The sequence below is a fragment of the Notolepis coatsorum genome (assembly GCF_963971535.1).
Source record: "Notolepis coatsorum genome assembly, chromosome: 9".
NCBI lineage: Eukaryota > Metazoa > Chordata > Actinopteri > Aulopiformes > Paralepididae > Notolepis > Notolepis coatsorum.
This window is the reverse complement of record NC_140173.1, coordinates 96,078,163-96,092,645: the sequence shown is the minus strand read 5'-3', so window position 1 is coordinate 96,092,645 and position 14,483 is coordinate 96,078,163. Positions and strand designations below refer to the sequence as shown.

Sequence of the window (14,483 nt, the reverse complement as noted above, 5' to 3'; positions counted from 1 at the left end):
TCGGCTCAAACAAGGGACTAAACACGTTTTGCAATTATGCCACATCAATGTGGAACGCCCTACCCACAGCTGTAAAGGAATGTGAATCACTACCCACTTTCAAAACCACTCTCAAAGAGCACCTACGGGAGACTGCAATTCAAAACTGGCCCCTGTAAATGTCCTAACCCAACCCCCTTCAACGTACAGTAAATGTCCTAACCCAATAATACACGAGACCCTCTTCTTGGGACCAAGTAAGGTTTCGTCGATAATCCAATGTAGTTACCCCCCCCACCCCACCTACCCAACCCCCACCTCCCACCCCACCCACCCAACCACCTCCAATGTACAGTTTCCTGGTTAACTCATTTCTACTGTGACCCTGTGTGGTGTCCTGGTTAACTCATCTCTACTGTTACCCTGTGTGTGTCCTGGTTAACTCATCTCTACGGTTACCCTGTGTGTGTCCTGGTTAACTCATCTCTACTGTTACCCTGTGTGTGTCCTGGTTAACTCATCTCTACTGTGACCCTGTGTGTCTCCTGGTTAACTCATCTCTACTGTGACCCTGTGTGTGTCCTGGTTAACTCATCTCTACTGTGACCCTGTGTGTGTCCTGGTTAACTCATCTCTACTGTGACCCTGTGTGTCCTAGTTAACTCATCTCTACTGTGACCCTGTGTGTTGACTCGTCTCCACTCTACAGGGTGCAGTGGGCCATGTGGCGGCAGCACCAGGACGTCCACAATGCCGTAGGCCTCAAGTTCAAGTGGGGTGGTTCCCATAGCAACAGGACTCTGCTATGGTGCCTGGGCATGGACATCAGGAACATTGTGAGTTTGGCAAAAGTCTTTGTCGTAGTCTGGAACGTTGTCGTAGTCTGGAACGTTGTTGTAGTCTGGAACGTTGTCATAGTCTGGAACGTTGTTGTAGTCTGGAACGTTGTTGTAGTCTGGAACGTTGTTGTAGTCGGGGAACATTGTCGTAGTCTGGAACGTTGTTGTAGTCGGGGAACATTGTCGTAGTCTGGAACATTGTCGTAGTCGGCGAACATTGTCGTAGTCAGGGAACGTTGTAGTAGTCAGGGAACATTGTTATAGTCGGAACGTTGTCGTAGTCGGGAACGTTGTAATAGTCTGGAACATTGTCGTAGTCTGGAACATTGTCGTAGTCTGGGAATGTTGTCGTAGTCTCGAACATTGTCGTAGTCTGGAACGTTGTCGTAGTCTGGAACGTTGTCGTAGTCTGGAACGTTGTCGTAGTCGGGAACGTTGTCGTAGTCGGGAACGTTGTAATAGTCTGGAACATTGTCGTAGTCTGCGAACATTGTCGTAGTCGGAACGTTGTAGTAGTCAGGGAACATTGTTATAGTCAGGGAACGTTGTCGTAGTCGGGAACATTGTAATAGTCTGGAACATTGTCATAGTCTGGGAATGTTGTCGTAGTCTCGAACGTTGTCGTAGTCGGGAACGTTGTCGTAGTCTGGAACATTGTCGTAGTCTGGAACGTTGTCGTAGTCGGGAACATTGTCGTAGTCTGGAACGTTGTAGTAGTCTGGAACGTTGTCGTAGTCTGGAACGTTGTCGTAGTCTGGAACGTTGTCATAGTCTGGAACGTTGTAGTAGTCTGGAACGTTACTATGAAGAGCTTGCTACACAAGCAGAAGAAGCAGCGGGACAGAGAAACATGAGAGAGGTATACAACATCACCAGGAAGTTCTCGGGGAGAAGGATGAGATCAGAGAAGCCCATAAAAGACAAGGCAGGAAACACACTATCCACAAAGGAAGAACAAACAAGGAGATGGGTAGAACATTTCACAGAGCTGCTCAACAGAGCACCAGCGAGCATCCCAGCAGATATACAAGCAGCAACAGACACACTCCCACTGAAAATGACCCCCCCAACAAAAGAAGAAACTAGGAAAGCAATATCACAATTGAGAGATGGGAAAGCAGCAGGACCAGACACCATTCCGAGTGAAGCATTCAAGACCGACATCACTACAAGCATCAAAGCACTCCATCCCCTCATGAGGAAAATTTGGCAAGAAGAAAGGATACCCAAAGATAGGAAAGAAGGCTACATAGTGAAGATGCCAAGGAAAGGGGACCTTGCACTATGCAAGAACTACCGGGGGATCACGCTACTTTCAACCGCCAGCAAAGTCTTCAACCGGATAATTCTAGATAGGATGAAGACTGCCGTTGACATGCTCCTCAGAGACCATCAAGCAGGATTCCGGAAAGAAAGGTCATGCATAGACCAGATCGCCACACTGAGGATCATCATCGAACAGTCCCTGGAATGGAACAGCTCCTTATACATCAACTTCATCGATTTCGAACAGGCCTTTGACAGTCTAGATGGGAACAGTCTGTGGCACCTGATGGAGCACTATGGAATCCCACCGAAGTACATCAACATCATCAGAGGATCATATGACGGGATGACAAGTAGGGTACTGCACAGAGGGGAGCCCTCAAACCCGTTCGAGATAAAGACCGGAGTGAGACAAGGCTGCCTGCTGTCCCCCTTCTTGTTCCTGCTGGCCATTGATTGGACCATGAAGAAGGAGCCACAAACGGCATCCAGTGGACACTGATGCACCAGCTTGAATACCTCGATTTTGCAGATGACCTAGCTCTCTTATCACACAGTCACCAGCAAATGCAACAAAAGACCAACAAACTAAAGGAAACCGCCTCAACTCTAGGAATGAAGATCAATAGGGTAAAAACCAAGATTATGAAGATCAACACAAAGTGCCAGCAAAACATTGAACTAGAGGGAGAGGCCATCGAAGAAACTAACTCCTTTACCTACCTTGGGAGCGTAGTAGATACAGCGGGTGGCACAGAAGAAGACATCAGAGTGCGAATCGGAAAAGCAAGAACGGCATACTTGGTCGAGTATGGAGGTCTCGCGAAATAAAAACCAACACAAAGCTGAGGATCTTTAACTCCAATGTTAAATCAGTCCTCCTGTATGGCTCGGAGACCTGGAAGACAACCGTAGGGCTGAAGCAGAAAGTACAGTCCTTCATAAATTCCTGCCTCCGCCGCATTCTAAGAGTGAGATGGCCAAATGTCATTACAAATCTGGACCTGTAGGAGCGCACAAAACAACTACCCCCGCCAGAAGAAATAAAGAAGAGAAAGTGGATGTGGATAGGCCATACCCTGAGAAATAAAGACACAAACATCACCTGGCAAGCCCTACAATGGAACCCACCTGGAAAGAGGAAACGCGGCAGGCCTCGAAACACCTGGCGCCGTTCTTGGGAAGGGGAAATGAAAGAGGCTGGACTGGGATGGCACAACATCGTTCGGGAGGCCAAAAACGCGCAACATGGAAAGAAATCGTCAGTGGCCTATGCTCCGCAGGGAGTGCAAAGGCTTAAGTCAAGTAAGTCAAGGAACGTTGTCGTAGTCTGGAACGTTGTCGTAGTCTTGAACGTTGTCGTAGTCTGGAACGTTGTCGTAGTCTGGAACGTTGTCGTAGTCGGGGAACGTTGTCGTAGTCGGGGAACGTTGTCGTAGTCGGGGAACGTTGTCATAGTCTGGAACATTGTCGTAGTCAGGAATGTTGTCATAGTCTGGAACATTGTCGTAGTCTCGAACGTTGTTGTAGTCTGGAACATTGTCATAGTCTGGAACGTTGTAGTAGTCTGGAACGTTGTCGTAGTCTGGAACGTTGTTGTAGTCTGGAACATTGTCATAGTCTGGAACGTTGTAGTAGTCTGGAACGTTGTCGTAGTCTGGAACGTTGTTGTAGTCTGGAACATTGTCATAGTCTGGAACGTTGTAGTAGTCTGGAACATTGTCGTAGTCTGGAACGTTGTCGTAGTCGGGGAACGTTGTCGTAGTCTGGAACGTTGTCGTAGTCTGGAACGTTGTCGTAGTCGGGGAATGTTGTCGTAGTCGGGGAACGTTGTAGTAGTCTGGAACGTTGTCGTAGTCTGGAACATTGTCGTAGTCTGGAACATTGTCGTAGTCTCGAACGTTGTTGTAGTCTGGAACATTGTCATAGTCTGGAACGTTGTCGTAGTCTGGAACGTTGTCGTAGTCTGGAATGTTGTCGTAGTCGGGGAATGTTGTCGTAGTCGGGGAACGTTGTCGTAGTCTGCGAACATTGTTGTAGTCGGGGAACGTTGTCGTAGTCGGGGAACGTTGTCGTAGGCGGGGAACATTGTCGTAGTCTGGAGCGTTGTCGTAGTCTGGAACATTGTAATAGTCTGGAACATTGTCGTAGTCAGGGAACGTTGTCGTAGTCTGGAACGTTGTAGTCGGGAACGTTGCAATGTTCAAGGTTCAAGTTTCAAGTTCAAGTTTCTTTATTAGTTGTCATACAGAAATACAGAATACTTTTGCATGAAATGCTTCTTTCTGTTTTGCTCCTGAGAGTGTGCTAGATAAAATAACAAGATAGTGTAAAATAGTATAATATAAGTATAAAATAGAAAGTCAAGTACGTAAACAAGTGTAAACAAAACAAAACATTTCAATATACATATATACAGTATATGTACAGTCTATACTTCTGTACAGTATATACAGTCAGCTACTATACAGTACAGTGTAGAATGGTGAGGTATAGCTTACCTTGTGGTGCCACCTTGTGGTGGTGAGGTGCATGGGATTGATGCCAATAAATATAAAGTGTGTTAGTGTCTAAAGTGGGTAAGTGGGTGCTACAGTGTGTTGTTTATTTATTCAAGGTTGTTTTATTTGTCACATATAAGGTACATGTACATTACAGTGAAATGCATGGTTCTGTATGAGCCTCCTGAAATTGTGCTTCATACAGTAAAAAATAATAAAGACCAAACACTACAAAATATACAATATACAAAACTAAAGTACAAAATGCTAAAATGAGGTCTGCTCCTTTTAGTGTTCACAATGTGGTTCTTAAAAATATTTTACAGTTTGAAATTAAAACATGACTCCATTCCTGTTTTTTCTCACATGTGGTTCACGGACCTTTTAAAGGTGTTGTTCTGACCGTGTTCTCTGCCTCGTGACAGGTGTTCAGCGGCCAGGCCAGGCAGCCAGTGGCCGTTCCTGCCTTCGCATCCAGCCTGGTGGGCAAGACACTCCTCATACTGACTGACAGACTGACTCACTCTGAATCATTTGACCAGATATTATTATCTTAGGTGGACGACAGAGTCTTTGATTATGGATAGAGTTTACTGACAGAATGACATGTTGCAACATGGAAAGACCTATAGGTTACAGCAATGGCCCTATAGCCTAGATTTCTGTAGAACGGTGAGATAACAACGTATTTATACAGGAGAGTCGACAAAACTAAGTGGACCATGAGAAGGCTGTGTGCGTGCAATGCATATGTGTGTATGAGAGTGCGAGAGTGGGGTAGTGTGTGTAGATAGATACAGGCATGTCTGGGAGCGAAGGCTATGTGTGTGTGGTAGTAAGAGAGGGAGAAAAGGAGAGTGTTTGTGTGTGTGTTAGAAAGAGAGACAGGGAGAGATAGTGTGTGTGTTAGAAAGAGGGAGAGGGAGAGATAGTGTGTGTGTTAGAAAGAGTGTGTTTAATTTAATTTATACTGATGTGTATTATTTTCTTATCCCCTTCCTCTCTGCTTCCACCTGGTTCTCTGTCCATCAGGGAATGCTAGAGCCCACCAAAGAGTCTGTGGCAGGGGTTGGGTCTCCGGGACGGACACGGGTCACAGGGGCTGGGTCTCCGGGACGGACACGGGTCACAGGGGCTGGGTCTCCGGGACGGACACGGGTCTCGGTACCAGTACCTCTGTCACCACGGGACAGACGAGGCCCCTCAATAAGCTCAAAGCAGGTAACGGCGGCGGGGAGTTGGGGGCAGCACATCGCTAACACCCACTACTTCTCATACAAGGAACAACTTGATGTACTCTGCATTTAAGGTGGTATTTCTCAAGGTTCTCATCTTAGTTTGTTTGGGTGACATCTAAGCTGCTGTTGCTGCTGGTGACGTAAAACGTATCACTTCCAGTGTGCCGGATGGTTTTCAAAACAGTTTCAAAGGACGACTTCCCAGATGGTTCTGGCGGGTCAGGTTAAGGCCATCTTCATCCTTCATCGTTCCTCATTATACCTTCACCACTCGAGCTCTCTCTGTTCTGGTCCATGTGGTGGAATGAACTTCCCATCACAGTCAGGACAGCTGAAACCACCACATTATGTAGTATAAGGTGGTAGCTTACCGGTAATGATGTAGTATAAGGAGGTAGCTTACCAATAATGATGTAGTATAAGGAGGTAGCTTACCAGTAATGATGTAGTATAAGGAGGTAGCTTAACAATAATGATTCAGATTACTTTATTCACCATATTGTATACACAAATGGAACGTGATACGACATTGCAGTGCATGACTTTTTTCACAAATAATAATAATAATAATAAAGTGCAAAACAGGACAGAACAGTGAGACAACGATAAGACGATAAAGTGCAATGGTTGGAGACATGTTTACAGTGCAGCACAGTTAGTTCAAAAGTTCAGCCCTAGCAGCTGGGGGGGGGGGGGAGCAGGGGGACACCTGACTCGTTTACTGCTGAGGGGAAGAAGCTGAGTCTGACGGGACCTAAGTGTCTTGGGCAGCCGTAGCCGCCTGCCGTGGGGGAGCATGGTGAAGAGGCCGTGACCCGAGTGGGTGGGGTTTGCCATGATTTTTCTCACCCTCCTCAAGGCCCTGGTGGAGTGTAGGGACTCGAGGGAGGGAAGGGAGCAGCCGATCACCCTCTCCGCCGAGAGTATCACCCGCTGCAGCTTGGCCTACCGTGGCTGCAGGGAACCAGGTGATGATGAGAGGGTGAGGATGGACTGGATGATGGCGCTGTAAAACTGGGCCATCATGGTCATTGGCAGCCTGAGCTTCCTCAGCTGACGCAGGGAGAACATCCTCTTCCGGGCCTTTTTATTGAGAGTGATGGTATTCAGCTCCCATTTCAGGTCCAGGAAGAGTGTCATGCTGAGGACGCGGCAGGACTCCACATTGGCCACCGGGGTGCCTCCCAGAATGATCGGGGTGGCGGGGGCTGCCTTGCGCCTGAAGTCCACCACCATCTCCACTGTTTTCTGGGCGTTAAGGTCCAGGTTGTTGCAGCTGCACCAGCTCTGCAGCCTGTCTATCTCCCTCCTGTAGGCAGACTCATCCCCCCTGGAGATGAGATCCACCAGGGTGGTATCGTCCGCAAACTTCAGGAGCTTGACCGAGGGGTGCAGAGAGACGCAGCTGTTTGTGTACAGGGTGAATAGTAGCGGGGACAGAACGCAGCTCTGCAGGGAGCCAGTGCTGATGGACTTCACCCGCTGCGTCCTCTTTGTCAGGAAGACCATTATCCACCTGCAGGTAGAGTCCGGCACCTGCAGCAGGGACACCTGATGCTCCAGGATGTGCGGGAGGATGGTGTTGAAGGCCGAGCTGAAGTCCACCAACAGAATCCTGGCGTAGGTCCCTGCAGTGTCCAGGTGTTCCAGGACGTAATGCAGAGCCATGTTCACAGCATCGTCCGTGGAACGGTTGGCTCTGTACGCAAACTGCAGGGGGTCCAGAAGAGTGTCTGTGATGGACTTCAGGTGGGCCAGGACAAGGTGCCCAAAGACCTTCATGACCACAGACATCAGGGCGACCGGTCTGTAGTCATTAAGGCCTGTGACCTTGGCCTTCTTAGGGATGGGGATTATGGTCGAGGCCTTAAAGCACAATGGGACCTGACCTGGTAATAATGATGTAGTATAAGGAGGTAGCTTACCAATAATGATGTAGTATAAGCAGGTAGCTTACCAGTAATGATGTAGTATAGTTTACTCAGTTTATTTGATCAATCAACAGTTATACATTTATAAATTAATACAAATAAAAAAAAAATGTAAATATGCCAACATTAGCAGGGTTGCTAGTTTTCAGTTGTAGTCCCTGGTATAAGGAGGTAGCTTACCAATAATGATGTAGTATAAGCAGGTAGCTTACCAGTAATTATGTAGTATAAGGAGGTAGCTTGCCAATAATGATGTAGTATAAGGAGGTAGCTTACCAGTAATGGTGTAGTATAAGAAGGAAGCTTACCAATAATGATGTAGTATAAGGAGGTAGCTTACCAGTAATGATGTAGTAAGTATAAGGAGGTAGCTTACCAATAATGATGCTGTATAAGGAGGTAGCTTACCAATAATGATGTATAAGGAGGTAGCTTACCAGTAATGTAGTATAAGGAGGTATCTTACCAATACTGATGTAGTATAAGGAGGTAGCTTACTAGTAATGATGTAGTATAAGGAGGTAGCTTACCAATAATGATGTAGTACAAGGACGTAGCTTACCAGTAATGATGTAGTACGTATAAGGATGTAGTTTACCAATAATAATGTATAAGGAGGTACCTTACCAGTAATGTAGTATAAGGAGGTAGCTTACCAATAATGATGTAGTATAAGGAGGTAACTTACCAATAATGATGCAGTCTAAGGAGGTAGCTTACCAATACTTATGTAGTATAAGGAGGTAGCTTACCAGTAATGATGTAGTATAAGGAGTAGGGATGGGTACCGAATTCTGTACTTTTGAGGTACCGAACCGAAACACGTCTGTACTACCGAGTATCGATTCAAGTGAGATACAGATTTTTTTTTTTTTTTTACTTTTTTTTTAACCATTTTTTATTTTTTTTTTACCATTTTTTTTTTCATGTCAACATTCACACGCACAATATATGCTTACCTAGGATTTGACTTGATTCAACAACAAAGCAGTCGGAGCAATGGCAAGCCGAAAAAGGTCGAAATTGTAGTTATTTGAAGTTTGAATATTTTTTTTCACGGCTGAGGTAGGTAAATTAAATTTCTTGAGACTAAAGTACAGAAAAAAGGTACCGTTGGGTACCGGTATCGATTCACAGGTACCGGTACCGTATCTGTTCAAATGTGAAAGGTACCCATCCCTAATAAGGAGGTAGCTTACCAGTAATGATGTAGTATAAGGAGGTAGCAGAAACCGCAAAAGTCGTCTTGCGGTTTCACTTTTAATTTTGCGTTTAGACAAGCGTTTTGGGGTGGAATTCTCCGTTCAGACGAGGCTGTAACAACTCGAGACAACGGAGCCCCGCTGTCACACGATTGGCGCATATGTCACATGACGTGCTGTGAAGACCCGCCCTACTCTGCCTCTGATTCGCAGAGTGTGGGTGGGGAATGTGATTGGACCAAAGCAGAGTCACTCACAGACAGTGGGTCCAGTCATAATAGTTGTGATAGCCGCGGGACAGATTCTTGTGTATTTAAAAGCATAGATATCTATGTTTAAAAGTACTGCCAATGTAGCCTTCAAGTGATCTCCGTTGATATAGTCAGACATACTTGCTTTGTTTACGTCTCGGCTACTGGCGTATACCTGCTACCTGTGACGTAAGCAGTACGCGCGACCAGAGCCGTGACAACCCTTTCGTCATCGTTTTAACAGATTTATACGGTTTGACAGTTTAGACGAGAGCGCAAAGGTTTTGCGTTTCTAGGAATTCCACCCTGGAAGGTAGTCTCACTTTTTTGCGGTTTCACCCCGTAAAAACGCAGTTTCCGTATAAAAGAAAGGCACATCCGAAAAAATATTTTTGCGGATTCACCTGCTAGCGTTTCCGTCTAAACGGGGCCTTAGTTACCAGTAATAATGATGTATTATAAAGAGGTAGCTTAGTTACCAGTAATAATGATGTAGTATAAAGAGGTAGCTTACGAATAAGGGCCTTAAAAGTGAACAAATACCAGTGTTTGTTGCTCCTCTCAATCATTGGCTTTGGATAAAAGCGTCTGTTAAATGACTAAATGTAAATGTTCTCTCTGCTGTCTCTCGCTCCCAGCAGACCCCTCCCTCCCGCCAGCGTGCCTGGAGCAGCAGTGGCCTTAGCAGCTCTGAGGACGGTACGTCTCCTCGGCGAGTCCCTCTCTTCTGGGGCTGGATATAGACTTCCCTCCAGCCGCCTACTGGCTTCTCCTACCTGCTGCTGCTCTCTCTCTCTGGGTGTCTCTCTTCCCGGCCTCTGGACTGGATGTCTTCCACTTACTACGTCTCTTTGTTCCACCACCTTTGCATTATTTTTCCTTCAGTGGTTTCTCTCTGTGTGTGTGTGTCTCTCTCATCCTGCTCTCTGCTCTCTGCTTTAAAAGAAAATCTATTTATCTCAGTATTTACCGGATAGTATTGGGTTTCAGCACAGTGCTTGCGCTTGATATCTATCAGCAAATGCCACGAACCGCTGCATGACGTCAGCGGTTCTTAAACACTTTCATATCAAGGAACTCCCAAATTGATGAGCATGAACCCAGGGACCCCCATCTGAGTGCTGGTCCCAGGGACCCCCATCTGAGAAGATTATCCTTGTTTGATATGATTTAGTCTAGAATTCCATGACTGTGTGATTGATAGGGATGCACCCATCCCACTTCTTCAGTCCTGATACCTGGGCTTTGTACAGAGTACCATCTGATCCACTACTTTTAATGAACAGTATAGACTTTTCACCGTCATTTTGGGGTCATTGGACAAAAATATTGAGATATATTAAATGTTTCTCCATTAGAGAGTTAACGTGTCAAGAATGCAGCAAATTAAGTTCTGGCATGTTTAGACAGTTTCTTGGCATCAGATTTTATTACCTGGGAAATTCTCCGATACCAATATTCTATTTTAGCCCGGTATCAGACTGATACGGGTGCATCTCTACTGTATGATATAAGAGATGAGCTGGGAGTGAAATCTATGATAATAACAGGTCATTCTTATACATTCTCTCAGTGGACTAACATCTAAATGAGTGAATGAAATGATGGTTAAATTATTCTATTCTCCATTTCTCTGGGGACCCCCTGGAACCCCTGGGGGACCCCGGACACAACTTTGAGAACCTCTCTGCTATGTGATGCTTCTGAAATGTTTAACGACTTGCTACATTGCAACAATGTATCAAATAAACCATAAACGAGTCTGCATGGGGCTGATTAAATTACTGTTTTACAAAAAGGCTTTCAAATCTACTGTTTTGTCCCAGGGTTTTTCCCCCCCCTCAATTCTTGCTAGCATAAATCTATTTCACCAAATTTGTTAAAGGGGAACTATCTTATAAATGGCCTTTTTCAGTGTTTAGCATTGTTTCCTAGCTATGTGGACTTATATTAATATGATCGATGTCTCTAATTCTCATATTGGCGCATTCTTCCAATTCTCCTCTCACAATATTCACCCTCACTGAACTGAGTCATCTGAAAATGTGATGATTTGTGATGTCAGAAAGACACCGCTGCATGATAATGTTCAGGCGCCGGCGCCGCGGCGCAGTGGTTTAGGTGCCCAGGCTCAAAACAGCTCGAGATCTTGAGGTAGAAAAATGCTGTTTTGAGGACTTGATTAGAAATACAAAACAATGAATTAAAAAATATATATAATTACAGAGGTGTTCCATAAACTCACAGGAATTGTGTAAAAGTGCCCAAATAGTGAAAGAAATAGTAAAATAGTTCCCCTTTAATAAATATTGCTGCTTGGTTTTGGCAATTACTTCAAATTCAGTACTTGTCTTGGACCAGGTTACAAAACTCAGCAACATTTTGAGGTGCACAATGTAGAACTTTGAAGCTCACAATTGAAATAAACGGATCTCAGGGGGGGGGGGGCTACGTGGTGCAGTGGGCAAGGCGCTTGCCACGAATACTGGAGACGCTGGGTTCGCCTGTTCGAGCCCAGCGCTCCACATTGCTTTCAGTTTAGCTGGTCGTCCGTACTAATACACATTGGCAGTATTAGGGGGTAAGAAACTGATGGGTGGGGATCGGGCGTTGTGGACAGCGACTCCTACAGGTCGGTTGGTGCGCCTGCGCAGTAGAATCAGGAAGCGATGGGGGCGGCGCCCCTCCAAAGCGCAGACCCCTGACGCTGAAAGATAGCGCCGCGCAGGTGAAAAAATGCGACTGCTGTTACCTCGAGTATCGGAGGGGACTCGTGCTATGTATGACTTAGTCCACATTGCAGCCGGCTTGTGGGAGGCAAGAAACAGTGTTCGAGACAGGGGAGGGTTGAATTGGATGATACGAAATTGGGATGGGAGAAAAATGGAAAATGGGAGAAAAAGTGGACCAACATTTTTTAAAAACAGACCTCAGGGGAACATCTGAAACGCTGTTTGAAGCTAGAAAGCTGCCTGAAAAGTCACTGTCAGCGTCTCCTGGTTGTTATGTACAGCAGCAGGGCCTGCCATTCGGTTGAGACATATTTACTAACAACTTCAGGGAACCCATGTGTTCAGAAGGAATATTATTACGATTTACCTTCTTATTTAGGCTAAAGGACTAAATTCATTCTCCTTTTAATCGACTAAACTACTACCCTACTGTGTGTGTTTGTGAGTGTGAACTAGGGCTGTCACTAATGACTTTTGTTATCGATTAATCTGTTTATTATTTTGTTTAATCTAAACCATTAATTGATCCGAAAAATCTATTAATTATATTTGCAATTTAATATTTCAAATGTGTTTAATGAGTATCCTCTTCCTTTTTAGCTTTAGATTTAAAAAACTACCAGCCAGAAAGATTTTTACTGGCCATAAATAGCTTTTTTTTCTTTTTTACAATATTCTTATTGCATTTTATTTAAAAAATGTTTTTGTTATCTTTTTCCCCCTGTCTTTTTCTGTTTTTCTCCCAATCCCAATGTTAGTCGTTATGTCAATTCCCAATCCCCTTCCTGGTCATTGCGCATTCTACCCCCTACCGTCGGTCTGGGAGGGTGGAGACATAACGACTAACATTGGGATTGGGAGAAAAACGGAAAAAGACAGGGGGAAAAAGATAATTTTTTTTTTTAAATAACTCCATGAAACTGATTTATCCTGATCCTGTGCCTGCTTAGTTATACAGTCATACAGGAATGGCGGGGATATAAAGCATGTTAGATGCATTTATTGGACCCATTGCTCGCAGAGTTGACATAGAAACAGTGCGACTCGCAAGAGGAGTTATCACAGGCTGTAGAACACAGGCTGAAGAGTTGCCATAGCTTCTAACATGTAGGGTGGGGGTATCAGGCTCAGCCCCTCCCTTCCAGCTGGAGTGAAACATGGAAGTTATCAAATGCGAGCAAAACGTGCACTGTGACTGTCGAGTCCTGGCTCTAGGCAGAATCACGAATAGTGGTTTAAGAGAAGTTATTTATATTTTGAAACGTGATTGTGCATTAGTTAGATTACATGTTGCGCATGTTATGACTTTGAACGTCTGCCATTTCTACCGCAAAAGGCACATACAATTAACAATATGAATATGCAAATCGACAAAATGTCATCGTTGACAACATCGACTAGGGCGACGAATCGTGTCAGCCCTAGTGTGAACATATTTATTTCTTATTGGCTTCATATGATACTTCCAGAGAATATTTTGGGGACCCATTTTAACCTTCCCAAGACCCACAAGTGGGTCCTGACCCACACTTTTACATCTATAGTAAATATGTTTTGTAGGCTTTACAAATGTAAACAAACTGGGCTCCTCCAGAACTGCATAGTGCACCTTTAACCTCTCTCCCATGTTATTGTACTGTTGAGAATGGCCTCAGAACAATATTGGCTACCTCATTTGTCCTGATTAAGTGATGATTTTCTTAAGATTGTATCCCTCTTTTTAACCAAACCCCCTGCTTTGTTAAGCTGTGTTGAGAGCTCATACCTGTGTTATATAACTGTTGAGAGCTCATAACTGTGTTATATAACTGTGTTGAGAGCTCATAACAGTGTTGTATAACTGTTAAGAGCTCATAAGTGTTATATAACTGTTGAGAGCTCATAACTGTTGAAAGCTCATAACTGTGTTGAGAGCTCATAACAGTGTTATATAACTGTTGAGAGCTCATAACAGTGTTAGAGCTGTGTTGAGAGCTCATAACAGTGTTCGAGCTGGAACACGGATATGCGACGAAAAGAAGCACCCGTTTCCAAGTCCTTCAGATCTGCACAGTGTCAGCCAGCTAATCACCCAACCCACAAGAGTGTGTGATTCAACACAAACTACCATTGAGCTCATTCTGACCTCTGACAAGTCCAGGATCTCCAATAAAGGGGTTATACCATGCGGGTTAAGCGGTCATTATATGATATTCTGTACTCTCAAAAAGCTAAAACAAAAGGCCGGCTGTCACAAAACAGTCACATCTAGGGACCTCAAAACCTACTCTAGTGAGGCCTTTAACCAAGAACTGGAGAGCCTAGACTGGTCAGATGAGCTCAGTGGTACACTAGTTGAAGAAACATGGCTTGGATTCAAAACTAAATTCTCAACAATACTAAACAACATGGCCCCCCTAAGAACCACCAGGGTTAAAAATCGCGCTGAGCCATGGATGCACTCAGACATACTGACCACTATGAAAACCAGAGACAAAAAATCCTCTGACCACTATGAAAACCAGAGACAAAAAATCCTCTGAACTTCATAAGTCAGTCAAAGCT

General features: G+C 44.8%; 1 protein-coding gene across 5 annotated transcripts in view; it reads left to right on the top strand.

The window, feature by feature from the left end:
- The window catches only part of LOC311234394 (uncharacterized protein), a 185,098-nt gene that overhangs the window by 128,362 nt on the left and 42,253 nt on the right, over nucleotides 1-14,483 (top strand). For 4 of the 5 annotated variants that reach the window (XM_084321564.1, XM_084321563.1, XM_084321567.1 and 1 more), the window contains exons 4-7: nucleotides 689-815; nucleotides 5,011-5,067; nucleotides 5,618-5,806; nucleotides 9,846-9,906. In XM_084321564.1, the coding sequence (XP_084177690.1) occupies nucleotides 689-815; nucleotides 5,011-5,067; nucleotides 5,618-5,806; nucleotides 9,846-9,906 (434 nt within the window). The remainder of the gene's footprint in view (nucleotides 1-688; nucleotides 816-5,010; nucleotides 5,068-5,617; nucleotides 5,807-9,845; nucleotides 9,907-14,483) is intronic. The other variant, XM_084321565.1, reaches the window with a different exon arrangement.